Source organism: Ascidiella aspersa, chromosome 7 (genome assembly GCF_963924565.1).
Source record: "Ascidiella aspersa chromosome 7, kaAscAspe10.2, whole genome shotgun sequence".
NCBI classification, from domain to species: Eukaryota; Metazoa; Chordata; class Ascidiacea; order Phlebobranchia; family Ascidiidae; genus Ascidiella; species Ascidiella aspersa.
Window position 1 is genome coordinate 21,444,716 of NC_139453.1, and position 26,711 is coordinate 21,471,426.

Below are 26,711 nucleotides of genomic sequence, written 5' to 3' on the forward strand. Positions count from 1 at the left end.
TAAACTGTATCAGGTATTTAGGAACGCTGTTTACGAGCCTATTAATCTCCTAGATTGGTTTATTCGTGTCTAAAATGAAATATTTAATAATGGTTGGCTATCTACGCCCAACGTGTTGTTAATTTTGTATTAGTCTGCTGTATTATAACTGACCATAAAGACATATGGTGCAGGCGAGGTAAAAAGTGTTTTTACTAAAAATAATTCTGATTCCTTTCTACATGGACAGCATATTTCATTAAAATCTCATTAAGGGTTGGCTAATTTTATCACACAAATATCGCTACTAAAAACATTTATTTAAAAAAAAATTGATGTAGCAAAATAGTATTGTTATATGCGCCGAAGCCAAGTTACTCTCCAGAAAACAAAATGGTGTCTAAATTTCAAAAGGAAGTTGACATCAAATGAAATTCTTACTTTGATATTTTATCGCTAATTGAGCAATCGTTTTTTGCGCCTAAAGAAGATAAATCAAAAATTTTTTATAGGCTTTCGAATGTTTAGTAGACAAATGCCTGAAACAATTGTACACTCAGTAAAAATCGCAAGCAAAAATACATGAACTCCTGCTGTTTTATGGTGGCTCTTGCTAAAATTAAAGTGATACCGCGTAGTAAACATAAAGACAATGCGTTTCCCGAGACAATACAGCAACGTTATTTTATTACCTTTTCTTCTTTAACATTTATTATATTATGATTAAGCCGACTTGGTTCCCGGCAAAGTTTAATGGATGTTGAAGGTGCATGACTGTAGTGTACCGGTTTGTGCTTGTTATAGTTTCAGTAATATGACTCGTTTTCTTGAATTAAACTGATTAAAATGACGACGTTCATATATACATTGACTCTAAACTAAATTTTATAACACAACTATTTAACGTTAGCCAATTTTATTACCTCTCGCCATCACAAAAACTTGTCAGATACGCGTAGCATTGCTAAAAGTAAGCCCGTTCCTGTAAAAGCGTTGTTGTGGACCAAGATCGGCATGATATTTGAGTTACCTCCTAAATCAAGTAAGACTCAAGAAACCTACTCATTCAGGTTAAACATATGCGCAAATATATAACTGAATTATTGTACTGGTCGTGGACCCCTAAATCTAGTCCAAATACCCCAAGGATTTCATGGCTCAAAAATAATACAGCTACGATTGCAAACACGTTGTCGTTTATTGTAAAAAATGATTTATAAGTCAGAAGACCAGACGTTTCCACGCTAAACAAAGGACAAATCGTAACGGTGGAAAAAGCAATAGTACAATACAGAAAAGTTTTCACAGCACGGTGAGATGGAAAAGATGGAGTCAGAACAAAGAGTAAATATAATAAATAAATAAAGCACCGAAGAAAAACAACAAATCAAAAACAATATTTAGGTTACATTGCTTAGACAAATTTTTAAATGTTTTCCTTTTTTTAAATTATAAATGGCAATCTTGTTGCAAAGAGGGCAAACTTTTCTAGTTGTTTTTTTTTAGGCTCATATATTAGTTCCGCCTTAATAATTTTTCGGTCGACAAAATCCTTTTCTTAAAACCTAATAATAATCTTCGTACTGCGAAAATAGTTTGAACATATAACCCCAGCGTGTTTACAGACTAAAAGATGTAATTGGCAAATGATATTTCCTGTGCTGTACTTTGGTGAATGCGACAGTACGGCAAAAATTGTTCCAGGATTACTTTCCAAAAAGCTGGGCAAAACAATACAGAACTATTTTAGCTGTAGCAATTTTACGGAATGTTCGTTACCCAACACCCAATGGGCCAGATATGAAACTCATAGTACTTTGATACGTGAAGCATAACAACCACAACAACTACGAGCGGCAAAATAAATAAACTATCTTTAGGAATGCCTGCAAATTGACTTTGACGATTAATACAAGTGTCTTATACAATTCAGGGTAGTTATATTGCATGGTTATTGTGCTTCATAATAGATCCCAGTTGGTACAAAAAAAACTGCAAGATTTACCAAAAATGCATCTGTATTTGTTTGCTTGTCAAAGCAGCTCATATGGAGAGTTTATATGACCACATCTGCAACTATTAATAAACAGACCAAAGTTTGTCAAAAAAAATACGTACAATGGCGGAAAACGAAAAAAGATACAAAGACCAAAGGAATGCAACAGCAGGTGTCAGGAAGTCTCGTTTTTTGGTTTTGTCTGTTGCTCGTGCAGCTTCTTAATAATAGAGTCGATCTCCTTGCGCTTGAGTTTGCACAGGTTGGGGTCGAACCAGCGCTGAAGGTCCTTAATCGGCAGAATGAAGTTGGTGATCGGGTTCTGAAAGACGAATACAGGTTAGTAAGTGGATTGACTTGACTTAGACGAAGTGTTTTCATTATGCACCTTTTTCATAAAATTGGGCTATTTATCTCTAGATTTTGCACGTAAAACACTTAGCTTGCTATATATTGCGTTTTCGTCACTTTTGAGTTGAGTTATTGCTCATAATCGGACGGCCAATTTTTAAACGATTTATATTTATCACAATAACTTGACTTGCTTGAATTATGACTAGACTCTCACTCGTTTTGGGCAACTGATGACTTGATGGCAACTGACGGACTGGGACTTGACTTGTTATTTATTAAAAAAGACTTCACTTGGTCGTAATTCATTTTAAAATGACTTGTTTACAACACTGGTTAGTGGTGTCACCGGAAGTCCCGACGTTTGATGATTCGGGCGTTTTCCTTACTTATGATAGCAACGCAGAAAAATTGCGGCCGAATACATTGAGCAATTTTCTTTTGCGTGTACAGTTCTTTGAGAATTCACTGGGTTTGGATTACTAAATCTGAACGGCAAGCGATTAAATTTATATCAGAAAGCCGAAAAAATTCACCGCGTGTCGCAGAGTTTAACTTTTACTCCACTTGTGATATTCTAATCCAATGACATTAGTCTTACTTTGCATAACAACGCACTTTATACAACAAAATTACAAACGGCAAGAAACACAAAACCCTTATGGTCTTGTTAAGCAAGGCTTAGTGCGTCGAAAAAAATCACCAAAATATTATTTGTAGACAAATTTAGCAAAAGAAAAGCCGTCGGCGAACAAACCTGGAACATTTGCTGTACGTACTGCAGCAGGAAAAGACCACAGTCGGAATAGTTATCCTGCTGTGGTACAACGGGCGTGTTCATTTTCATGGTGTGCTTGTCGAACTCGCGCGATCCGCACTCGGCCGCCTTGCGCGTCTTCCATTCAAACTTGAGGTACCTGGTTAAAGGGGCCGTTTAGTGGCGCGTATAGGTGTTTGTTAAACACACGTAAATGAAGCAGTCGATGTTTTGTGAGATGGCCTGTAATGGCCTTATGCAGGCTTTTGGCTACTTTTGGCGCTTGAATGCCAAAATAAATACAAATACCTAACAGAAATACATCATTATGTATATTAGCTATACAGCTTTATAGTGCCTTGTAGTTCGGGCATACCAACTAGAACAGGACTTTTGAATTCGGTTTCGTCTGTGGGCCACGATGCCTATTCAGATACCCGAGAAGACTTCTTCAACATTGTCGACAATAGGAATGCAAAACTGTACCAAAGTGACAATTGCTCCACTGATCAGCAACAAAGTAGATTGATTTTAACATAAACATTGAACAATGAAACATGCAAATTACACCTTTTTAACTTATCTTGCGATACTGGCTTTATAGGCTTGGTTTTCCAAAATATAGTTTAACACAACGTTCAACGTCGCACATACTTGACCGATTCACAAGAAAAACTTACTCTCGCAGGATGAGCGACGTACGCGACCGAGTCGGACCTCGAAGGGAGTCGAAAATGAGGATACAAGGCTCGCGGTACTGCGATTGTTTTTTCCTTCGTGCGGAAGGGACTTCTGCCTTGCTGGAGGGGGTGCCCCCGGTGGGTGAGGGACATGGGTGCGGGGTGAGAACGCCTTCTTTTCCAGGATTTACCCCAGGGCCAGTGTTTGTCGCAGTTGTCTCGCGAGTCGGTGGTATCGAGACTGCATTGCTTTGGTCCGGTTTGGTGGTGGGAACTGGTGCGTCTTAACAAAAAGTTGCAGACAGACTATAGGGCGAATATTTTTAACGTGGCAAAAAAGTAAGCATTTTGTCAAAATTACCAGCGTATTTTTTGGCATTTTTGCAGTTGTTTGTCTTTGAGATTAGCATTTTTTTATTTATTTTATTTTTTTTGCCCTAAAAAAATACCTGATTTGTTGTATTCGACCGGTCGTCAGTAAAAAATAAATGACTGACGACGCCAAGTTATTTAAATCGATGTTTTACTATTATGCCAAATTACCAGCGTTTTGTTTATCTTGGGATTTTTATAGTTGTTTGTCTCATTGATATGCCAAAAATGACAAGTAAGCATTTTCAAGAGATTTGCATTAACCCTAAACAATAACTGATTTGTTGTATTCGGTCGTCAGTGAAAACAACAAAAATAAAAGATTGACGACGCTAAGTTGTTTAAATCTATTTTTTCCTAATTTGTCAAAAGTTCAAACTTTAATCTCATAGGTCATTTTTCTAATTTTTCTGAGTCATACAAAACTCATAAATTGAATCATTTTAGACTACTTAATATATATATTTTTAAACCTAATAAATGTCACGGTTTGCGTCATTGTCAGGCTATAGTCGTAACAACTAAATCTGGCCTGCAGGGACGCTGGGCGAAATATGAACCACTGAACGTATACAGATCAGAAAAGCACGTACGTAAAACCTACCGCTTTTCGGAGAATCGACTTGCTTTGGCGCTGGGTGCGCATGCTTCACAAGCACCGACTTAGCTGGGACGGTGACGCGGATTTTTGCGATCTTAACTTGCAAAGTCTTCATGTGAGCTTGCGAACAGGGCGAGTTACTCTGAACAGCCTTCGACTTTAGGCAATCAAGACCAGAAGACTGTTTGATATTTCCCGAAGCGCCAATGAGTTTCGCGTCGCTAGGATTTTTCTGGACTAGGTTGTCGTCGACCGTTTTTCCGTTTTCGGCGCTCGGCTGATCCGATTGGCTGCCGGAGGTGGGAGTGGTGGGGGTGGAGGCGGTGACTTGGTCGTCGGGAGTTGGCGAGATTGCCTGGATCCTTGCGAGAGCCTCTAAAAATTTTATTAACATTGGAATAGTTTGACTTTGTTTAGATAGCTGTGGAAATTTTATATCAAAGTTTATTATTCTAGGCTTTCTGTCCAATGTCCAAATTCGTAATCAGGTAATTGATAGCGAACACGTTAACACTGCGGCTTCAACGGCACGATCAAAGAAAAAACAAAACTTCGTGATATTTACACCAATCTACCTACAAAATTCGTTTTAGTCCCTCGGCGGCCCAATATTGCCTTAATTAAAGAAAGGTATAGCGCAAAGACTCTTAATTAGTCAAAACATTTTTATTTTTATGAGCTTCGAGATTTACTAATACTAACATAATTTAACCATGTAGTCTTGTAAACAAGACATGCGTTTTCGACATATTAAAATGTATGTACTTTAAATGTTCACGCTTCTTTTTCAAACACAAAATTTACAGCCCAAGAATAAACATTAAAGTAGAACATCATTCTAAATCTAAATTTTGCGGAACCTCCCACAATGTACACCAAAGACCTTCGACAGATCAACCGAATCAGTCGGTCAAGATGCAAGCAAGTCAGCTATAAAACACTAAACCTTGGTGATGTTCGAACTTTCGGCCATACTGGAACTGTCGCCCTGCCAACTGAGCCACACAGGTTTAGAACAGGATGTAGCACGCCACGGTGTCATAGTTGATCATCGAATATATCCCCTCTGAGCTTGTGTAGCTCAGTTGTTATGGCTGGAGGTCAGGAGTTCGAACCTCACTGAAGGCTCGTTGCTTTTCTAGCCTTCCTTTTCGGTAAATCTGTCGAAGGCCTCCATTGTACATTATGGGAGGTTCCGCACTTTTTTTAGGTTTAAGAATGATGTTGTACTTCAATGTTTACTCTTAATCTGTAAATGTATGATACGCAAGCCGTTATCGTTGATCAAATAACGCTTTCAGAAGGGCTAGATCACAGTGGTTAGCTCCAGTAATGGTTGTCTTTCCTTACCAGACATGATTTGCCCGGTCTCTGCGTCCACCAGCTTTCCTCCAGTCTGACCGGGAAAGCAGACGACTGCGATGTACCAGTGCGACGCCTCGTTGATCGGAATGAAGACGAAGTCCTTCGCGAAGATGTCGACGCCGCGCGTCCACTTCATGACGCGGCGATGGCGTCGCTCGGCAGGGCTGGAAAAAAGCGCGGGAGGCTATATGACGTACTAAAAATGAACTTCTACGCTCAACAAAAAGCAGATTTATACATTAAATGGATATTTTTAGGGCAAGTAAAACGCCTAATTTGAAAGATCGCATTGCGTTTTATATTTTTTTTTTTTTAATTTTGTACTATTTTAACGCAAATGTTACTAACAAAATAACACTAAAGTATTCCTACTTGCAAAACAGACAAGACGAAAAGTTGCAAGGTAACAAATCTGGACTTATACCGAAAAATCGTTGAACATCAAATCAATCCGTAATGCTTTATTCGTGTAAAAACTTGCAGCACTGTGTTTTTAAAGTTATACAGTGGCGCAAACTTTAGAAGAGATCAGTCACTTTATGGGTTTTCAGCTAAAGGGCTGGACTGCCGTGAAGATACGATACGAACTCCCGAACTACGATAACGTGTGCCCAGTCTTCCGCTGGCAGATTTGCACCAGAATAAAACTTGCAAGAAATGAAAAGCCTTCACGTAAGTTTTATTTAAACAAACGAAACTTGGCGGCCGACTCACTTCAGCGACTTGTCCTCGCAGTGGTGGAGTGACGCCAGGTTTTGCGTAAGACGTTTGTAGAAGAAACAGCTGAATACGTGCGATCTTTCGCGGTCTCTGGCGCTCAGCATCTGTTCCATGATGTACCTGAAACAAATAAAAAAATATAAAAATTGTCAAGGCATTTATAGTTCCGGCCAGTCTTAATGAAGGGAATGTATGATGATGATATGACATGGTATCGCGATAACAGATTCGCCGTCTTCGGTATTAGCGTGTAAAATTGTTGCAGCAGTTTGCGTTAAATATTCGTAGGCATTCGAATACCCTTTTGGCACTACCGGAATAAGAATCTATTTACGGACGGGCAACCAATTTCAGTACGATTTTCAGTGCCTTAGGTGTACCTGCTGTTCTTTTAGCTTTTGGTACCTGTTGCCTATTGCAAGCTTGGTATAAATGTCACTGTCAGTTGGTATAAATTTTAATTTAGACTTGAGCGCAATGGACTAGTTATGGCGCTTTTTTAAAAAGTTTCTCCCAAACGGGGATTAAAATAATACAAATGCAGAAAAAGCGAAAAAAGTTTGAATTGGCGCAATTATTATTAACAACAAAACATAGTTTGCCAACCGCAAAATTCAAGCAAACTGTTTATCCGACAGTCATAAAATAATCGCGGACTGGCGGTTAAGACCACTGGTTTAGGTCAGTGCTGCTGTGCTATTTAAATAAGTTAAGTTAGGGTACAAAAGAGCTAGAACCTGTTTTAATTTACAATTTATTAGATTTTACGTAATAGGTACAAAAACTATTTTTCGCCAATTTCCGCATACCAAAATCACAAATAGTGCTCAAGTTATTACAGTTAATGCGCATTCGGATGGAATTGATCAATTAATTGTGTTGGTAGTTTTGACGTCACATTTTATTGTTGGCCCTAAAATATTTTTTCGAAGGAAAAAAAAATTGAGCTGTGACTTATTTAAGCTTATAAAAAACAAACGACATGACGCAGGTTTTGGCCAGCATGTTTTGTAACGTCCAAATTAACAAAAAATTATGTAGGACCAAATATTGACTTTTTGTAAAACAAAACATAGTCAGACCCGTATCTTACTTGAGGTAAAAGTCGATAATAACGTCGTTGAGGAATTCGCCGTCGTTTAGGCAGTATTGATCTTCGTTGGTGATGCAGATGCCACCTTTAGCGGGTGGAGGAGGGTAAATTGCTAACCTGGTGGAAAAAGGGGAGTGGTTTAAAATGTGGTGAGTGGGGTAACGAAGTGGAATTAATTAATTATTATTCGCGGGCAAAAATATTGACTAAACGGACTGTACCCACTCGGGGCTCTGTATCGGTCTTTGCTTGCCTTTGTTTTAGACAAAATTAGACTAAACACACGAAGATGTTTAATAGATTTCGGCTATGGAGACGAGGATAAAAAAAATTAATTAAAAGCCGAGTTGAAATTGAACGCAATGGTCAAAAAGATAGCATACACTTACTATGGAGTCCTGTAGCCAGACTTTGACAACTGGATTTATTTTAGTTTTTTAATATTAAAGTAAAATTAGAGCAATTCAGGTTGTCCAAATTAGTTTAGACATAGAATTAGATCATTTTGAGTTTTCTCAAATTAGATTAGAATTTGAATTACCGAATCCTTAAAAAATAAATTAAGATTATTCACAATCAATTTTGTTTAAATCGAGAAGTATTCTAATAAGAATGTGAATGGTAAATATGTGTGCTAATTTTGACGCCTTTATCATAGCATATGCTTTTCGGACTGTGAAAATTACGTTTTAACCAAAATTGAATTCAAATTATTCGTTTTGACTAAGTAACTAAAAATGCCGTTGGACAAGGTAGAATTTTTGGTAAAATCCGAATTAAATTAGAAAGAATTAGCCGCATTTTGCTCTAATTCGTTGAATTAGAAAACTAGAATTATATAGTTGCCCAAGTCTACCTGTAGCCAAGCAGTTGTAACTTTATTAAAGAGTTTAACGTGATCTAGAAGAGAATTTTGTGCCAAGCAAGACTTCAACAACCACCCATACGGAAGTCACTTACTGCAATCGGGGTCCGGAAAATGGTGGGTGAACGTCAATGCTTTCCGTCGCACTCTTAGAGCTGGGGTTGTGTGAAGTGGTGAACCCTGGGGCACGTGAGCGGGTGAGACGGGGAAGCCCCGGATTCGGGGTGATTGCGGCGGGCGAGAAAGAACCCTGTTGCACATGGGTGCCATTATACTTAGTGACCGAAAGTATATTTAAAATATTATGCCGTGTATTTTAAGTGCTTAAGCTCGGAAAGTAGAAAATGTATAAAAAAAATTACTTTAAACACACTAACGACCATTGAAGTTAAATTTTAGCGCGTCACAACACAGAAAAATAGAGTTGCCGTTTTAAGCTGATGCTTAATATGCTAACACAAATAAGTGACATACTTCCAGTTAAAAAAAGGTTGTCTTTCACTTTAAAATTTTGAGTATCTGTTATTTTTATAATTTACTTATTTAGGATTGATTACGTATCTTATATCATATTGGAGACATCCATCATTTCAGGACAAAGGGGCGATATGTAAAGTGACATGTTATTTTTATAATAACACGCTTTTCGTGAATTTACAGCAGAAAAACTATACGACTACAAAGCCACAGGCACATCAGCTGTACTTACATTAAGTGGGGAATTGCACGTTGTAGGTGGTCGGGACAGAATGTGACCGGATAACTGAGCCGGCTTCTGTTAACAACGCAACGTTAAAGTTGAACAAAAATAAAACAGCTGGCATAGCGGCAGTATTACAACGCACCCCCGCAATTGCGTCTAAAATAGAAATTATTTACTTAATTTAGAAGCTGGTGCAACCTTAACAAACAAAACCAAATGAAATACTAGTAGTTAGCACAATTTAAAAAGCCACCAAAAATTTTTGATGTTATTCGTTACTGTGTTAACCATCTGAATGTGTCAAAATCATTTTCGGTTACATGGAATTCCGATATTTTACTACAAAGATATATAGTCGTTCGTAAAAATCAAACAATTTTTTTATTTTTTTTTGGCAAAAAAATCTTTGTTTAGCAACATGCTTTGTTTAGTTTAGCAACATGCCAAGTTATAATGCAAAATAATAGTTTAATAAACGTAGGTAGATAAACTAAAATGTTATCTGGAATTATTTTTCAATTAATTCAAATTTCTACCATATCGGGTATCGGTTGGCAAAAACGTAAAGAACTAGGTATCGGTATCGTTGATTCTGTAACTACCGGTTACCCTTAAAAGTTTGCCGCTGTGTGAGGGCTGCACTACTTTACCTGCAAAGTTAGCTGTTTAGAAGCTTGTGTTTCCGGCTGAGTGGCTGGCTTATGAGGCGCCAGTTCCGCGCCGGCGATGGACATCTGCCTCTCGTCTGCTTGCTGGGCCGTCATAACTGATACAAAGTCCTGTCGACGCGAAATAAGAAAAAAAAACGTCAGGGACGAAAAGCCTTTTACTCGAGGAAACTTAAAATATAGTGTTGTATTCTTGATCAGAGCAGTGAAGTAATAGGCAATGAAACGAAACCAACCACGGTATAAGTAGCAAAGAAATCAATTAGCATAGCAGCACAATAGCACTGTAATCAATCAGCAATCAGCACAAGAATGCGAATAACGTAATTAAGCCGCAGGGTGCGAAACGACTACAGTACATGGCTCAAAATGCGTAATACTTAACATCTCCCCAACAAAATTACAAAGCTGCGCAATAACAATATCACGACATTAACAACAAAAACGTTGCGGAGGCTTGCGGCGTCGATTAGACCGTCGCGGATTAGTCGGACCGTACTCGGTAGTTGTCTGGGATGATACCGGTAAATCACCGGAAGGCCCGTCATCGATATGAGCGTCATCATTCACCGGTGTTGGAAGTTCACCGGGATTTTCATCTTCGGGAGATGCGTGTCGCGGACGTAGCTGGTCAGGGTATCACCTTCACAGTGACCGATCGGGGGCCGTGAACTTCCGTCACAACGGCTGGAACCCAGCGTGGGTCATGGTTGTGCTTAGGTCCAGCACGGCATTCCAACCTTGTACGAACTTTGTGCAAAGCGATGTTTTTTAGCGTTTGCGCGTGACGTTTCTCTTGATAACCGTCCTTGGGCAATGTGTGGCGGTGAAGGAAAAAGTGAGTCCACCTTTGTGCGCATCTGACGGTTATTGAGAAGTTGACTAGGAGAATACCAGTTCCCAGTCGGCGTCCTGCGATATTGCATGAGAAATTCCACTATCGCTTGCTTCGGAGGCATTCCAGACTTTCTCAAAGCCTGTTTGAAAGTCTGAACAAGACGTTCAGCTGCGCCATTTGTCGCAGCATGGTAAGGAGCTCCAGTAAGGTGAACCATTCCCCTTTCCTTGCAGTAAGTTTTGAACTCATCAGATGTGAACATCGGAGCGTTGTCAGTTACTATCGTATAGGGATACCGGAAGTGAGAAAAATCAGTCTCTAAAAGATCCGCAGTCGATTTTGCTGTAATAGACTGCGTCATATGGATGCATGGATACTTTGAATAAGCATCGATCATGACCAGCCAATTGTGGCCCATAAAGTTGATGGCATGATCCACATGTACCCGAGACCAAGGTTTTTCGGATAGAATCCATGGATGCAATAAAGATTTTGGTGGAGCATTTTGATGCTCGGCGCAACTATGACATTTGCGACAAATATCCATGATGTCTTTGTCAATATTTGGCCAATAAACCGCTGTTCTGGCCAGTTGGCAGGTATCACCAGTCGACAGCCGTACAATAAACAGCCGTAGCTGATGCTTAGTGAATCCGCAATCTGACTGTAGCGATACAAGGGATCTCCAACATCAAAATCTTTATGTGGCCACCCTTCTTGTGTATGTCTCATCACTTTGGAGAGAACGCAGTCCTTTGCAGTTTCCTTTACAAGAGCCATAGCATCAGCGGGTTTCACTTGACTACTCAAAGTAGTGATTGCACAAACCGTATCTGAATCTACGGTAGTTTCCTCCTTATCAAAAGTTGCATCTTTTCCCGCTGGTAGTCGACTAAGGGCGTCGGCGTTATTAATGTCGGAGGTTTTCCTGTACTCAATATCATAACTGAATTGGTTGAGAAGAAGCGCCCACCTCGCCAAACGATTTGCTGCGAGCGTTGGAACAGCCTTCTTTGGACCGAAGATTGTCAACAAGGGTTTGTGGTCAGTGACCAAAATGAACTTTCGGCCGTACAGGAACTGAAAGAACTTGCGAATAGCTAACACAATAGCCAAAGCCTCCTTTTGGATCTGGCTATACTTCCTCTGGCAGTCAGTCAGCGTTTTCGATATGTTGGCTATTGGTCTTTCACTTCCATCTGCAAGACGATGAAATAAAACCGCACCAATTCCTACGCTGGACGCATCGCATGCTATTCCAATGGGCAGAGTTTGATCAAAATGTGTTAGGACATTGTCTGACGTTAGGAAGTGTTTTAAACGTTTAAAAGCATCTTCCTCTTTCTTTCCCCAACTCCAAGTTACAGTTTTCTTCGTAAGCCGGTATAACGGTTCTGCAACTGTTGAAAAATCAGGGGGTAAGAACTTGCTGTAGAACTGCACGGAACCCCAAAATGAACGAAGATTTGACACATTTTCTGGTGGCGGCATATTTATGACATCATCGACTTTACTTCCTTTGGCAATGCCCTCCTTGGTGAGAACATGTCCAAGGTATTCAACTTTTTCTTGCGCAAATTTGCATTTCTCCAACCGACAACGTAGACCCTTTTGATCAAGCCGTTGAAGCAAACGACGCAAATTTTGCAAATGATTCTCTTTAGAAGAACCGCTGACCAAGATGTCATCTAAAAATACCGCCACACCTGGTAAATCGTGAGTGATGTCGTTCATTAACTTTTGGAAATAGCCCGGTGCAGAAGAAATTCCGAAAGGTAACACATTTTGAAGAAAAGCGCCTCGATGAGTACTGAGGGCTAACCTCTTTCGGCTTTCTGGGCCCAAGTCTGATCTGGTTGTATGCATCTGCCAAATCTATCTTGGTGAAACCGTGACCTCCTCCAAGTTTCTGCATTAGATCACTTGGTAACGGTAGGGGCTGGCGATGTGTCTCGAGTTGAGGATTCACAGTTACAGAGTAATCGCCGCATACCCGAACTTTACCAGATGTCTGTCCTGGTAATGGCGCCTTCCGCACAGGCACCACCGGTGTACCCCAATCATTAAATTGCACAGGCGTCCATGTGCCGTTTCGAACTCCTGCCTCGTAACTTTGATTTAAACCCTCGAGCAGAGCAAACGGAACGGGCCTTGGCTTGTGATACACCGGAGTTGGATTATTCATAAACTGCACTTCTAATTCGAAGCCTTGTAAGGTTCCCCAATTCTTTTAAAGAGATTAGGAAAATCCAGACAAATCCTCTTACATTCTGCTTGGAAATCTTTGGATGATTCAATTGCAGACACTGATCTGGAAAACGACTTGGTGGTTCCATACATAATCTTGTCCAGAGAAATTTTCAAATCACGAATGGAATCTCTTCCCAGAATGTTTAAATTGCTTAGCTTCGTTACGTAAAACGTGAGCATGCTGGTGGCATGTGAGTTAGGAACATTGACCTTCAAACGACAGCGACCAATAATATTAAGAGAATGGGCGGAAGCGGATCGATAAGCAACGCTCGTGTCATCAAGCTTCGGCCGCCCAATACTTCTCCAAACATTGGTTGACAAAATGTTGCCACCTGCAGCGGTATCGAGTTCTACGTTGACCGATTTGGAGTCGACGACTAGTGTATAAATCATTTTTGGCATAAGCTGGCAGTCAAGAGATGCCACTGACCTTACGCTCGAAATCTGCATTTTCTTGCGACATACTGCTTGCAAATGTCCTGTGCACTTACAAAAATTACACCTCGGGTTTTTTAAAACGACAGGTTGTCGCAAGATGTCCAGGCTTTCCGCACCTATAACACTTCAACAACGGTTCCTTTCGCGAATCCTGAAAACCGGACTTTCATGCCTTCTTGTGACTTTTGAGCTTGTTTACTGAGGGATCCATTTCTGCCGCGAAAACAGTTTCTTTGGCAAACCGAGCAGCATCTTCCGTCTCCGTTGCAATTTGTATAGCCCGCGAAAATGAAAGTTCGTCACTTTTTACCTTGAATACAGCCTTCAGGATAGCCTCATTGCCAACAGAACAGATGAAACGTGTCCGTAATGCTTCGTCCAAAGGGTCGGTGATAGATGGAAAGTCGCAGGTACTAGCGTCTTGACGAATACGTGCTGCAAGTTCCTGGATAGATTCCCCCGGCTTACGCTTCATATCGCTCCAAAATTTGAAACGCTCTCTTACCACGAAACGCTTGGGGTCGTACTGCTCATCCATGAAAGCTTTGATCTCGCCCAGCTTTAGGTCATTAACCTGTTTGGGTGGAAAACTCTGCGATGCCAAATTGGCCGGAAGCTTGTATACAGTACCGCTCTGAATCGTCAGAAAAGCTTGCGCTTGTCTCGTCTCGGGAACTTCATGGGCCTTGACAAAAGTATAAAACCTTGACAAATAGTCTTGCCACAGCTCCACTGTAGAATCGAACGCGCAGAAATTAGGCGTGGCTTGGGGCACGCTGTTACGGGGTGAAGAAGAACTTTCATCTAAGGATGTCTTCTTCAGTAGCGCCATCATAACTTCCATCTGTTCTTGTTGACGTCTTTCTTGAACTTCCACTTGCTTTTGCATAAATTCGAAAAACTTTTCCATCGTCAGCCTTGAAGAAGATTTTCAATAGCGTGGAGTCGAACAATGAAAGATAAAATATCCTCGTCGCCAATGTTGTATTCTTGATCAAAGCAGTGAAGTAATAATGAAACGAAACCAACCACGGTTTAAGTAGCAAAGAAATCAATTAGCATAGCAGCACAATAGCACTGTAATCAATCAGCAATCAGCACAAGAATGCGAATAACGTAATTAAGCCGCAGGGTGCGAAACGACTACAGTACATGGCTCAAAATGCGTAATACTTAACATATAGTGTTCCATGTTAAAGGACCAACCCAATGCTCCAATATAAGTGGTAATACGAGAACTAGTCGATGCCATGGTGTGGTCCTATTAGTACCAATATAAAATAAATACCTTGCGCATTTCACTCATTGTTCGCAAATCAGTAAAACTGTTTTCTTGAACAGAAACATTTTGGGAAAAAATGACAATTTGACAACCTTGCGTATTTCCCCATATAAATTGCGTCATTTAACATCGGAATGAAACGGGACTTCTCTAACATAAAATTGCTAACGTGATTTAAAACAAAGTAAAATGATTAACCATCTTCCGTGGTTAAGTTAGGGGTTTCGTAGTAGCAGCTTTGTACTAACTGTATTTACCACGCTACAAAAATTCTTGCAAATCGAACATTTCAATTCTTACCGTTGGTCGTTTCAGCTTTTTCCTTATGACCTGAAATTTGTCCATGAGATTTTTCCAGTTCATTTTGTAGAATTTCGGACACAGGTAAAATATAATATATTTGCAGTCGTCTGTGAAAGTTTAACATTAAACACTGTCGAACAACTTTTATGTTATGTTTTCTGTTTTGCTACATGTAATGTAGGGTTAAACAGGGGTGAAAATACTTTAAAAATGTTGGTCCTGCAATTGTTGTAAATAAGTCACTATGAAATGACCTGAGTCAAGGTTAAGTCGTTTTTCACTTCCAAATTAGTTGCCGTCATAGTTACAGTAAAAATATTTATTAAAGGAGTACGGTAAAATGCCTTTGAATGACTGGAAGTTCAAATAAAACCTATTTATAAATCAAAAAACAGCTCTTCTGGTAAGTGTAATTGTTAGCCAACGTTTCGGCAACCTATACAAGCCGCCTTCGTCAGGGTGAATGACACTGAACGCTCGTACAATAAATGGAAAGCAAAAAAAGCAGAAATAAACGCAAGCAACAAAACGTTAAGAAAATAATTAGCGACTGCCTCTAGGCCTTCAGCAGGTGCTTGTAGCATGCAGAAAGCATCACGTCAGTTTTGACGTTCATGGTGTTACCCTTCTTATGAATATTCCACGATTCCAAAAATAATCTTTTCCTGTAGTCTGATTCTCGTGTTATTATTGAAGCGCCACCAAAATCAATTTGGTGGCTTCGGGAAACAGCATGGTATGAGAGTGCAGACTTCTTTGCGCTGAAGGCCTAGAGGCAGTCGCTAATTATTTTCTTATCATTTTGTTACTCGCGTTTATTTCTGCTTTTTTCCTTTTTTTGCTTTCCATTTATTGTACGAGCGTTCAGTGTCAATCACCCTGACGAAGGCGGCTTGTATAGGTTGCCGAAACGTTGGTTAACAATTACACTTACCAGAGCAGCTGTTTTTTGATTTATATTACCATGCCTGGTAGCAACAGTTTATATATTAAAACTTGTTTATTAGAATAACATAATTTCGTTTTTTTTGGACTTGTGTCTAATCAAGTCTTGTCGATAAAATTTGAAGGGCATATAAGTCACTGCAAATGACTGCTTTGCTTATTTTTCGCCAAGAATGTATAATAGTATTCAAACTTATATTTGTTGAAGCAGAACTAATTCTATTTCGCTTACAAACACTATTTATTTCAACATACTGTAAGAATCCAACAATAAGCAGCATGCAACAGATCCTCACAATTTGCAACGGTAAATACCTGTTCCCCCAGGATCAAAGTAGGGAATTTTTCCAGGTTCCATTCCCAGTTGACTTCGCACATTTGGAACAAATTCCGACGCGAGGGTAATAAACATGCAGGGGTGCAAATCTTCAGGACAAATTTCCACTTCAACAATGGCAAACCAATCGATTTGAAGGATTACCTCATTAAGTGACATTGCAATTCGTTTTCCAGAAAACTAAAGAACAGATTTAACAACATTAAGTTTATGTACTAATACTATTTTTGTGCATTTAACCTTCTAAATATTAAATGACTGAAATTTATTGTGAAGCGTATGCTTCACTTTCATTCCTTAGGTTCTTCTATCTTGTTTTTACATAAAAAAAATTGTCATCCGGAGGAAGTATGCAAAATGTAACAACAAAACTGAAAACACAAAATGAAAAAGTTTTCGGAAAATAATCTTTATACAAGTGTTTACGCAATATAAAACGTCAACTGTCATCAGAAAACAGTTCTTTATTTATATGCAAGTTTTGAGGGCAATGACTATCAAATAATTAAGCAATATTGTCAAGGTATTTTTAATATCCTGAGAAACGAAATAGTTTTAACGTTTTGCAAGAAAAGTTTCTTTTTATAAATGTAAAAAAACAATAGGTTATAGGATAGCAAATAAATCGACCTGTCCTTGTGTGACACCACAGTGATGATATTGTCCCACTCTCACTGAAGTCATGGTGACTGTGATTGCCTCGTACAACCAGTGTTCAGAAACCGGCACAGTGATTGGTAGTTGTTTTGGGGTGGAAGTCAGCAATGGAGAACATCCGTTTTCCTGCAGCCCTAGGAACAACAAATACTATTCATAAATTTAAAAATTGTTGCCAAAAAAATTTGATCAAACTTTATCACATATATTAAATTATGATGCAAAATGCAGTTTTTGGCATCATAAATATTCCATTATGAATTATGATGGTACTTTGCCACAATGAATTTGACTAGTATTTTTAACTACAGGTAGTGTCAAATTGACACTGTCAATCTAGATAGAAATCGATTGATACAGCGAAGCAAAGCATTATTTTTTTTAGTTTTCCATTCTTAAAGCAGAATACTATAGATCACAAATAATTTTAAACTAAAAACATTAAAATTGCACTTTACAACTTACCATTTTGTGTAACAGGACTTTGTTGTTTTAACTTCTTTAGAGGAATTGGAGAGTCATCATCTAATCTGAAAACACTGATGAAAAATGTTTCTGTTTTAAAATACACAACATAACAAATGTTATAATTTTGTTTTGTGCATTACTGTAACTATAAATAAAACACCAAAACATAATATATTATTTGTCAAATATAAAATGAAGTTTTAATTGTGTCACTAATAACAGGCCAACACAACATGTCATAATTATAATACTCAAAAATTACTTGATTATAACCTATGTAATTACTTGGAATTGGACTTAATTGAGTTGTTGGAAGTGTTTAAAAGGCCAATCATATCTTTGTCACCATTTGTTGAAACTGCAACAAAATTACAAGGATTTGCATTGCACTTTACAACATTAGCCTGAGAGAATCTAGTAAAACTATGCGTCTGCGTTCTACTTCACTTCTACATAGTTGTAAATCAAGTAGTCCTGTTGATTGGCAAAATGGTATTTTTTAATATACAAGCTTTTAAAAGTTAAAAAAAACATACTTTACTTTAAATTCTCTCACAAATGGTCCAAAAAAGATTCTAATTTAAAAAAAATACCTCTACGTTTATAAAAAGGTTAATAAAATTATTCACAGTATGACTGGATGAAAAAACATTTGTGCTATCCAAGATAAAAATTCTATGTAGAATTTACCCAGATCAGGTGATAATTGTGCAACTGTTTCACTTTCTGATTCATCACTGGAATCCGATATTGTTATAAATTCTGAAGAATAAATAATAATACAGCATAAAATCAAGAGTTTGCAAACATACTTCATATTTTGTTGGTGATGTATAAATATATACTTCCATACAAATATAAACTGGGTAATGCTCAAGAGTGAAATGCAGTGGATGCAGAGATTTTTTTCTTATAAAACTGTTAAAACTTTACCAGGTTTATTGTGATGAACTGCGTCAGATGGTAGCATCATTCTGCTTCGTTTAACTTGAACAAAGTTTTCAGCCTAAATGTGAAACAGATTATATTGACGTAAAATCTAGCATATTTTCGAAAAAGTGGTAGCTTAAAAAATATAAAATTTTAATTTCCAGGCAATTATATACAAAAAATCTGAAAATTAGTAAACCTGAATTTTGGACAAAGAACAAATAATGATTTGTCACTACATTAAAGTCTTCAACTTGAAAAAACAGACAAGATTCTATTAGGAAACATAATATAGTAGAATGCTGACTTATTTCACCCATTAAAAAAATCCAGTTAAATCACCACACTTTCCCTATATATCACAGATACTAAAAGTAAACAGGTACAAATTTTGTTCAGCTAATGTATGTCAATTGCCCTTTTTTATTGTTATAGGAGAAAAACGACATACTGTACCATAGAGGCATGAAGAAAATTCTGAAAATCTTCAGCTCCTTGCCCGTTGCTATAAAACTTTTTGGTTTGGATTGATGAGCTGGATAAAGTGATGAGAAATAAAAACTGTTACTTCAAACTATAACATGTAACTATTATATATAAGTGTGGTAAAAGTTGACTATTACTTAATACAAAACAAATGATAAAAATAATAAAGTAAACTTACAAATGTAAAGAATAGAGTGAATTTATTGTTAACTGGTTATTGGTGCATTACCTCGGGGAAAACTTTTTATGCAGACTAGAATATAGTACCTTTTTTTGGTTTATTACTTCAAAGTAATATGGTATTATATGATATCAACAATAAGATATTAGTAGTCTGTTCCATTAAATGCGACCTTTTATGGAGTTGGTGGTAATATCTTTCGGGGGTAATTCTTATTCAATCATATTGCATGTATACAAGTTATAATGGTTTCATGTCTGTTGGTTTGCGGCTTGCGTTAAAAAGTTTTTCTTGCTGTAACCCTTGTTCCATTTTAATTTGTTCAGGATAGATTAAGAAAGCTGGACTGTTAATCTTTTGGTAGCCTAAATGAAAGACAGATTTACGTGCTAGTTGCAGGCAACTGCAGTTTTACTGTTTATGTTTTCTTTAGTAAATAGCAGGTATTGCAGAATTTATTTTACTGTGTGTTAACCAACATGTTATAATATTTAAATAAAAAATTGCTAATACAGAGAAATGTTTTCACACCTAAATTTATAAATATTATATTTAATATAATACTATTGTTATTCATTGTGCAATTACCTCAGCTTCAGTTGTATAATAACACTGGTTATTTGAACAGCAAATTTCAGAAGATTATTAAATTATGAAATTACATTATGCTGTAACTCAGGGTGGTCAAAACCCAGGCCCGACATCATTGTTCATGGCCCGCGAAGCACTGTTGAATTATTGTAATGCGTATAGTTAAGGGTTTAATCAAAGAAATAGAAGTGACCAACGATCAGCAAGCATAGGCCTACTGCAATTATTCGGTTATGATTACATTTTTCCGGTTACACTATTAAATAAAGCAGATTACTATCGCTTATCAAGTCCGAATCCAGGGGGTGACAAAAAACGCCTAATTTTTGTGATGTATTAAACCGGTTTGGAAGTCGCACCATGTCCTATATGGGACTTTTTTAAATGGCTGTTTTGCGAACTTATAAGTTATATTTGCTTTTCGTTTTCCATCTTTAATATGAGCATAACATAAAAATACAGCCCAATATAAATTACTATTTCTGCCACTTCAAAGTAAATGAACAATAAAATATGCCGCGCTTCTGGAAAGTATTGTTTTACAGCAGTGGTTCTTAACCGGGGTGCCCTGGCACTCTATAGGGCGCCATTATTGACGCTCAAGGGTACCAAAAGATATTTCAAATTCTTTAGGATTTAAATTTTTGCTCTAATAGTAAGCTACTTAAAACAATTTTTTGTGTACGATAAAAATTCCAAAAATGGGTTTTGTCAACCTTGTTGCAAGGTGCTGTTGCAATCTCGTTTATTGTAACGTTACAATTAACCACTCAGCAAAAATACGAGTAAGGGTCTGCGAACTATTTAAAATTTCTGTAGTGTGCCGCAAGCCAAAAAAGGTTGCGAAACAGTGTTTTACAGGTTTTCACTATGACTAAAGGCTGGCGCTCTCCGTGATGCAATTTTAGCCAAATTAATCTAGTTAAAAAAATTATACGCTTATAAATGCAGTAAGCTTCTTCTAAATTGAATTTTTTTCAAATACGCAATTTTTTTTCGTGACGCGCGCACCCTTTTGCCAGTTTCGTTGCCACTCGCTTCCATTTGCATACAAGTTCAACGATAGTAGCAAGTTTGTGGTCCTTATATGCCTTCAACGTTACTTTTTGACGATGCTTTGCGGCGTCATCGTTAAACTTTTCATATCCCGACCAAACGAAAATGTAAACTGCTTTATGTGGCCCGCCAAGAGTATGCAACAAATATTGTGGCCCGAGATGCTGTCCAACTTGGACCACCCTGCTGTAACTTGTAAGAGATATATTTAAATGTGGTATTGCAAATACTTATCTGTAATCGAGTTTTAGAGAAAGTATTTTTACGGCAGACAGCATGTAGGCTATTTCTTTATTTTAAGTAGAAGAGATCGTTACCATACCTTAGTCATTTTACTACATGACAGAGCTTGAGATAACAAGTAATGCAATGTTTGTTTAAGTAATGATATGTCAAAGTGCAAAATCGCTTTGTCGGTATAAAAAAAAATATATATATACTTTGATCTTTTAGCTTGCATAGATGATGATCCCTGAGCTGAAAGCCGATTTCGTCCGAGCTACAAATAAAAGAAATCAACATACATAAAAAAATATTTTGAAATTGTGCTGCAAGTTATATCAAAGTGAAAAAATATTAATAAAATTTGTAGTGAAGTTTCATAGACAATTCCATTCATCTGGACCCAAATTAGACCAATTAAAACTAAAATTTAAACCACTCTATTTAAAAGAGCATTTCGTATAATAACCATTCAAATGAATTATTAAAACCCAACATACAATAACACCTAGCAGGATTAACCAACATAAATCACTAAATGGTAGAATTGGTTGCAGTCAGCCACTTACAAGTTTAGGTTTTTCAATTGGTCTAAACTTTCCGCAACATCGTTGTCCCACCAATTTGGATGTGACCCCACAGTTTCCACAGAGTTGTTGTTGTTGTGGAACTTTGTTTGCATATACAACCTTAATCAAATAAAGACAACTTTATCTTATGAGTTAACACACAAACATTCATACACATATATGTAGAGCTGTGATTTAGCCTTTCAGAAGTCATTTCTATGGTCAATTTGAATGACATGCATATGATAGTACACAATGAGCCTCCAAGGGGCCAACTGAAATGTGAAATCAGTCGACAATTTTTAATGCAAGCAAAATCAAGCTAACAACGATTTCAAAGGGCTAGAATGATTTGTATCCACATGACAATTAATGTTTCCATGAATTTTTATGGCTCTGTAAATCCCTTCCATATGAAGTAATGCATATGATAAGGATGCAGCATGCAATATGGTTGTTTTAGATATGGCAGAGGTCTTTAGTTTAAACCTCAACATAATCTGGGCTAAATCTTTCAAGTGTTCATTAAAATCCTCCATTGATGACTGATGGTGTACATACATATACACAAAATTACAATACAAATAAATATAAACAGAATGTGTTTGGGGCAATATATATATATATATATATATCAATATTAATGAACTATTTATTTCGCACATTAAAATTTTACATAAAACAGTGACAGTTTTTCAAACATAATTTTATTAAAAAAACAAGCTACACTATTGCATTTGCCAGGGAGTAAAACCATTTGATTCCGTTCAAGTTAGGTTCAGGTTTAAGGAATTTTACGGAACTTGGTTCAGGTCCAGTTTCACTTCGAATAAATTTAACTATGCTGGTTCAGTTCCAGTTTGAATAAATTCATTTTAAAATCAGTTTTTAAAGTTCATGTTCAGATACATTACTAGTTGTTTTAAACCTTAAATTGTGGGTCAATAAACATAGAGAATATTATTGACTCCCTAAAGTTGGCATAAAATTACATATTGTAAAATCTTGAAATTCTTACGGGCTTGACAACTGTTATTGGCGATTGGTAGATAACCACGGGCTTGACCTGCACAAGTTGCGGTCTTGCAACGACATTCACATTAGGTTGCCCATGGTTGTTTTGCATTGTTGGAGAAGCAGCAACTTGTTGTCCATTAACGACATGTATAACACTTGCTGAAGGTAAAGTTATGATGTTGCAAAAATTACTTGAACAAATTATGTTGGAAGGGGAAAGCTGGTACTGAACAGGTCGAGGAACTGGCGGTCCTGTAGAATAAATGTATATGTGGTTCAACCTTAATCTGCATACTTTAAATTGAATGATATTGTCAGAAAACTGCGAACTTTAAATCTATAAACACAGGTCAACCCAATTTATTTTAACTAACCAAATTCTACAATATCCAATAAATGTATGCTTTGAATCATACCATATGCAAGAGTTTGGAAGTAAGAAGTATTTTTTGCAGATTATAGCTGTTCCAAGTAAAGCAATATTTTTATTTGGATGTATACCAAAGAATGACCTTACCTACAAGAACTTTAGGTGACGAAATGTTGCATTGATTCTCGTTCATATTAAGCAAAAATAATTTGAAATTATTTTTCAAATCATTGAAGAACACAAATACCAGTGCAAAGTCTTGAATGAAAAGTATTGTAATTCACAAAGTTTGAATTACCTAAGTAAATGCATTCAGTAATCTAGGAACACAAATGTAGTTATATTTGAGATATAAACTAATTTATGTATATATTAGAGAAAGACGAGTCTTTAATAGGCCACTATGAAAACTATGACAAGTACAACCGTGAGTTTTTGTCAACAAACAAACCTGCAACCCAATAAATTAATATGCACCTAGTTTTTGATTTTGACAATAAAAGACAAACCCTACTTTTAAGTTTACAAAATACATTTTAGGAAAAATAGATTTTTTTTGTGGAATATAGGTGTGTAAGTCAATATTTTAAGGGTGCACACTAATTGCTTTAAAAAAATCTCAGGTGCCGCAGAATGCAGATGGCAAACCGGTATAAAGGGCAAAGAAGGTTTAAACAAAACATTTATTAAATTAGAGAAGTGGTTCTCAAATTGTGTGCTGCAGCACACTAGTGTGCCTCAAGAGTTTTTAAAAGTGCCACAAAACTTTTTGTGCTTTTTGAACATAACTATTTGAATACAAATATGCATACAGGCAAGCATGTAATACTTGAATACACCACATGCACTTAGAAACTGATAATATTAAATGCTAGTTACCTATAACCTTGACATGTATTAAGGGTGATTGTAAAGTTTTTAAATTATTATTTTGTAGAAATGTGTCGCAAATGCTTTTTAATCCTTAGTGTGTCGCAAGCCAAAATACTTTAAGAAACACTGATTCGAAGTTTTGAAACACGCAGTAAACTTTGGAAGACACTCTTAGCCCAGCTCACTCATTTACTGAGCTTCGAAGTTTGCACTACTGTAACCGGATCTGCAAAAAACACGATTTATTGCTAAAGCCGTTTACATTAGTGGAAATTTCGAAGTTCGGTAAACAGCTTTAGCAATAAATTTTGTTGTAATTTGCAGATCTGGTTACAGTAATGCGAATTTCAAAGAAGAATGATGGGTTGGAAGACTTTGGCGCTGGTCTACAATCTTACCACGATAAACATTATTTGGGTTAGGGTGTGGGTAGCGTTGAGTTTTTGGTTAGGTTAAGCAATATTATTAAACAATAAATACAAAAACTTGATCCACCCTCACCCAAACTCTAACCCAAGGGTTCTTAACCCTTTTTTCCTTATTACCCATTTCTGTCCGGATCAAAGTCCCATTACCGAACATCTAATTTTATCTATTTTGCTATTTTGCCATACTAAAAATATAAAACAACGTTAATCAACAAAAACAACATTTAATGTGAAGAACGACTTCAATAGTGTCAGTGAGACATTCAATTCTAAAAATGATAAAATATCACTTTGCATGTTTAGTTGTTTTAAACCGAGTCAAAACATCAAAAAAAGTAACAAAGAACTTTCCACTTACAGCAGTGACACTGTTTGTTACATCTACATTTCTAAATATTCTGGTTCAGCTGATTACCCACCCGCTACCCTGAAATTACCCACATGTGGGTAATTACCCATAGGTTTTGAACCGCTGCTCTAACGTACACATTAAGCCCGGGTTTCTTAACCATGGGTGCGAGAACTGTTCCAAGGGGGTGCAGGGATGCTGGATCAGACCGAAAATGTATTACTGTAATTCATTTCTTTGCTCAGTTTATTGTAAACTAACTCACATTTTGGAATAGTGTTATTGTGTTATCAGTTACTTGTATTAAAATAAAATTACCATGGTTTTGTTATTTAAGCAATTCTAGAACGGGGTGCAGGAATTGATGTGCGATTTGAAAGGGGTGCAGCAAGGAAAAGGGTTAGAAACCACTGCCTTAACCCAAGCAATATGTTATGCAAAATAAGGTACTTCTTTGTTGCAAACTAATTCTTTAGGTATAACCGTTTTCACAACTTCAAATTTCGAACTTCGGGGTACGGCTCATTCTTTTTTATATCGAAAATGGATCGGTATACCAACTTCGAAGTTCAGTTTATTTTTTATTAATAAGGTAATCAAAACGTTTATAACTTGTTTCTGGAAAATATAGCTCACTCACAAGTCACAACAGTTTGAAACGATGTGAATAACAATGGACTCTGTGTAAGAGGGGGATTTACCTTTGATGGAGTTGGTCCACAAGGGTTATTTATTATGTGTCTTGTAAGCAAGGTAGACTCAGTGTGTGGCACTTAACTTTTTTAGGCACTTAACTTAACACATCTCCTATAGACATGTGTTTATGTTTTCCTGGTTCATATGTTGATTGTGATTTGATTTTACCGAACATATGTTGCGTTACAAATAAATATTAAGTGTGTCTCTTGTAGCGTCACGCAGGATTGATAACGTCAAAATTTAATTCAATAATCAATATTGTTCAATTTCAAAAAAGTTACAAAATTAGATAAATGTTACAAAATTAGATAAATGTTCTTCTTCTTGGTTATCTTCGGAGATCGTGTAGAGGTTTTGGACTTTGGAATTATGACAGCTTGTTCCGCTGGATCGCTTATTCAGTCTGGCCGGTTATGACGTCATGACGCCAGCCAGTGCATATTTATAAAATTATCATTATGTTGCTAAAAGCGCTTTGTCAATTGTTTAGACTTTTCTGTATTTTTGTAGCGTGTTGTCACGAAATTTAATTACCGCCAGCTGATATGCGTTATTTAAGCGCTGGCATTTGAAGCCTATTTAAGCGCTGGCATTTGAAATAAGCAGTCCTTTCAACTGTTTACTCGCCAGATCGCGTACGTTACGATGGTAAATTTATTGTACAATTGTAAGTACCTGCAGAGTACCGTTTCTCGTTCGTTTGCAATAAATATTCTTTTATTGTCTAACCCAACCTGGGCAACATAAGGCCCGCGGACCGGCCCGCCAAGCAATTTAATTCGGCCCGCGGCTTATTTCCTTAAAATACATAAGCTAAGCGAAAACAAGGGCGAGTTTCTAAATGTTTGGTTGTAAAACACTTTTTCCAGGAACGGATCTGGTCATCACCCCGCTAAATTCGATTTTTAGCCTGTTTCATAGAATACAACGGAAATTGTATTAGCGCTTCGCGCGAATCTCTTCTGTCTTTGTATGTTCCATGCGATTTTTCGGCAACTTTACAGACAAATAGCGTCCTATGCACTATGGCACTCTTTCCAAAGAAAGTTCAATTAGCCCAATATTTATTTTTTTCCCGCTTCGGTCGAAAGAATTCCGTCTTTAAAATATGAACGATATCGATGCAGTGTTGTAAACAAGTCATTTTAAAACGACTTAAGTCCCAGTCGAGTCATTTGAAAAATAATTTAAGTCCAAGTCAAGTCATTATGAGAGCAAGTCAATTTCAAGTCATGTCTTTGACATAAAATTAACTGTTAAACTACTAAA

At 37.2% G+C, this 26,711-nt stretch overlaps 1 protein-coding gene across 1 annotated transcript; it reads right to left on the bottom strand.

Moving 5' to 3' along the window:
- Window positions 1-1,180: 1,180 nt before the first annotated feature.
- LOC146138302 (uncharacterized) lies at window positions 1,181-23,404 on the bottom strand. Its single transcript, XM_083393501.1, has 22 exons — window positions 23,241-23,404; window positions 22,725-22,975; window positions 21,707-21,826; window positions 21,356-21,414; window positions 19,058-19,136; window positions 18,605-18,677; window positions 18,362-18,433; window positions 17,957-18,029; window positions 17,669-17,742; window positions 17,177-17,337; window positions 16,525-16,726; window positions 15,262-15,371; window positions 10,133-10,261; window positions 9,489-9,554; window positions 8,875-9,029; window positions 7,915-8,031; window positions 6,816-6,941; window positions 6,087-6,265; window positions 4,740-5,111; window positions 3,764-4,046; window positions 3,084-3,243; window positions 1,181-2,297 (listed from the first exon to the last, which is right to left on the bottom strand). Exons 1-22 carry the CDS (start codon window positions 23,284-23,286, stop codon window positions 2,151-2,153), a joined length of 3,054 nt encoding a protein of 1,017 aa, XP_083249627.1. The 5' UTR covers window positions 23,287-23,404; the 3' UTR covers window positions 1,181-2,150.
- Between the last annotated feature and the right edge of the window lie 3,307 nt (window positions 23,405-26,711).